Here is a 3,029-nt window from a genome sequence, read left to right as displayed (position 1 = left end):
TTCTGCCTACTGCAGTCAGCGTCCTGTTCTCATTAGTCTAATGCCCTTCATCATCAACTCCTGGGCTTGTGCCTTTCTTAGAAGCACACTCCCCGACTTCATCTTTTTTGCATTCCTTCTTCAGAAATAACCACATGGCATTATTATTTGTTTCTGTCTTTTCGACTAAATTCAAAGAGCCAAATAACATACTGCCCAGTTCTGAATTGGAATGTGGTCTGTGGACTAGCATAGCCTCACTTGGGAGTTTGTCAGAAATGCAGACCCTCAGCTTCCACCTCAGACCAGCTGGTTCAGAATCAGCATTTTAACCAATTTCCCCAGGAGATTCCTATGCACATTAAAGTTTGAGGAGCAGTGGGCTAGATCGTACATTCACTCAACAAATATTTATTGAACCAGTATAGGACACAGAGGTGCTCAATATAAACATGAGGATATGGTGTGGAAAAAGAGCAAACACAGACATTCCATTGCGACTGAGAAGCTCCTGTAAGTACTAAAAAGAATCTAACCGAGATGTTCTAGTAGGATAAATTATAGTTATGTCACAATTCAGAAGTGACCCCTGCAGCTTGGTTGTGGGAATCAGGAATCTGGAACCTGGCAACCTGACCCTGCTTGCAGCAGGCAGGAAGAACACATGGGAGGTGTGTGAGTGTGTGTGAGTGTGTCTCTTCCCTGCCTCAGCCACAGGCCGCAGGAGCTGACAAGGCCAAGTCCCCGCCCCCCTCAGCTGTCACCCTGTCAAAACAAAGCCGCTGCTGACAGCGCAGGGCCAGCCTGCCCCGCGGCCTCGGGCATTCCTCCCACCTCTGGAGCACGGCCTCCACATCTGGATCTGCAGCTGGGGGTGACGGGGTGCCTAAACTGGCATGGAGAGTGGATAGCAAGAAATAGGTGTCTTCACACTGGGCAGTAGTGCCCGCCGTGCTGGGCTGTCACCTTGCCAAATCCTGTTTACACCTCGAGCAGCTGGGACAGCGTTTTAACTAAACAAGTAATAATACAATAATGACACGGCTGTCGCTGCGCGCGGCAGTGCCTCTGCTCCCAGCCGAGGGCGCCAGGCTCCACGAGACCCTCGCCTCGGGCTCTGCCCACCTTCCCGCCCCGCGCTTTCCTCCCCTTCGCTTTCCCAAAGCGCCAAGAGTCCGGGAGTCTTCTCCACTCCCACTCCTTGCACCCGGTTCCTCCCAATGGGACAAGAGAAGAGATCGACCGCAGAAGGGACCACTCAGTCCGCCAAAAGATTTTTCTTTGCCCCGGGGTCGCCCGCCACATGGAGAGCACCGTTCCACTCCCGGCAAAGTGACTCCAGCGAGCTCCTACAGAGCAACAAAACCCCAGGGTAGCCCGGGAGCTCGCAAGCCGAAGCTACTCTTTTCAAGCTGAAGGAACGAAGGGCTCTCGGTCTTAGTGATCCCCCTTCTTCAAACCCAGCAGGACTCTCATCCAAGAAGCAGCTAATTGGGCGCGGGCGACAAGAGCACTTCCGCGGTGCAGCGGCCCCAGGCGGGAGGCGAGAGGCGAGAGGCGGGAGGCGGGAGGCGGGAGGCGGGAGGCGGGGGTGAAGGCGGGAGGGGGAGGGGGTCCCGCGGGCTGGGCCCCTAGCACCACCCGCGGTCCGAGAGCAGCCCGCGCGTACCTTGCAGGCGGAGTACACTCCGAGTTTCTCCAGTTTCTTGGCCCGTGGAGCGGAGCGTAGTTGCGCCTTCTTCACGGCGATTCGGGCCGAGCCACCGCCTCCCGGTCCTTCGGCCGTGCCCGCTGCAGCCACTGCCGTAGCCGGACCGCAGGCGCCCGAGCCCCCGGCGGCAGCAGCGCAGGGGGAGCCCTGCGGGGGCGCGGGCGGCAGCGCCGCAGGCTGTGGGGGCAGCGCCCCGGGCCCGGCCCCTGCCCCGGCTCCTGCCCCGCAGCCGCCCGGCCCGGCCCCGCCAGCCTCGGACATGCCGCCCCGGAGCACGGCAGGAGGCGCCGAGTGTCAGGCGCCGCCGCCGCCGCCGCCGCCAGGGTCTCCCTCTCGGGCTCTGGTCGTCGGGAGAGCGAGACCCTCCCCCCACGCCCTCCCGCCCCCTTCGCCCACCCCCCTCCCCGCCCCCGCCCTCCCCCGCGCGCGCCGCCTGCCCGGCCCGCTCCGGCCGGGGCCCGCGCGCTGATGGTGGCGGCGGCGGCGGCGACGGCAGCGGCGGCAGCTGCTCCCCCAGGAGGGAGGGGACTAGCGGCTCCGCTGCCGCCGCCGCCGCCACAGCACACGCCCTCCCTCGGTTCTCCTGCCCGGGACTCTGCTCCGCGCCCTGGCCGCGGACATGTTCCTCGGGGCTGCGGACTGGGTGTGCGTGCGGGCGGCCGCCAGCCTCCTAGGGTGCCGGAGCCGGGAGGCCCCCCACGGCCTCTGTTCCGCTGCCCGCGGGGTTTGCACCCCCCACCCCAGTGCCTCGACACCTACGGCTCGCCCGCCAGGGGGCGAGACCAATCCCTGGGTGTGGGTGAGGGTGGGGACGAGGGTGGGGGTAGGGGCCTGGAGCCCAGGCACCTGCTGGCCACCTCCCCCCTCCGCAGCCCCCCACCCGACCCCGCACGCCCGCGCCAGTGGGAGGGGGCAGCTTCTCAGTCATTTGTCCTTCCACTCTCTTCCACCCTGTCTCTGAGCGGAGAGACAACTTCCTCCACCCTAGCGGGAGCCAGAGGAAAAAAAAAAAATACATTTTTGAAAAGTACCCGTCCATGCTAATCCTTTTCTTTGTTGCTAATACATCAAAATAAAGGCGTGATGTTCTCCCTTTCTCTTTTTAAACACTTTATGTCAAACTATGTTTTAACATAATTAACGCTTTCTTCCCATAGCAATTTCTGGGCCAAATCTGCCAGAGGAGGGGGAAAAACTTAATATTCTCTGTAATTTTTGTTTGAAAGTGCTGGTTGCTCAAAGAACGATTGCCTAAAATCATTGTCAAAATAAAAGCTATGTGCAGTGGAAAAAGTTTAAAAAGTTTGTTAACAGGATTCGTCTCTGGGTGGTGGTTCTG

At 60.4% G+C, this 3,029-nt stretch overlaps 1 protein-coding gene across 2 annotated transcripts in view; it reads right to left on the bottom strand.

Annotated features, from left to right (window-relative positions):
- The window catches only part of KAT2B (lysine acetyltransferase 2B), a 113,994-nt gene extending 111,566 nt beyond the window's left edge, over nucleotides 1–2,428 (bottom strand). The window contains exon 1 of one of the 2 annotated variants that reach the window (XM_017522531.2): nucleotides 1,649–2,428. In XM_017522531.2, the coding sequence (XP_017378020.1) occupies nucleotides 1,649–1,951 (303 nt within the window). In that variant the 5' untranslated portion in view covers nucleotides 1,952–2,428. The remainder of the gene's footprint in view (nucleotides 1–1,648) is intronic. The other variant, XM_017522532.2, reaches the window with a different exon arrangement.
- Nucleotides 2,429–3,029: the final 601 nt, after the last annotated feature.

The sequence above is a fragment of the Cebus imitator genome, unplaced genomic scaffold (assembly GCF_001604975.1).
Source record: "Cebus imitator isolate Cc_AM_T3 unplaced genomic scaffold, Cebus_imitator-1.0 Scaffold24, whole genome shotgun sequence".
NCBI lineage: Eukaryota > Metazoa > Chordata > Mammalia > Primates > Cebidae > Cebus > Cebus imitator.
The sequence above is the reverse complement of the archived record's forward strand: the minus strand, read 5'-3'. Positions and strand labels throughout refer to the sequence as shown.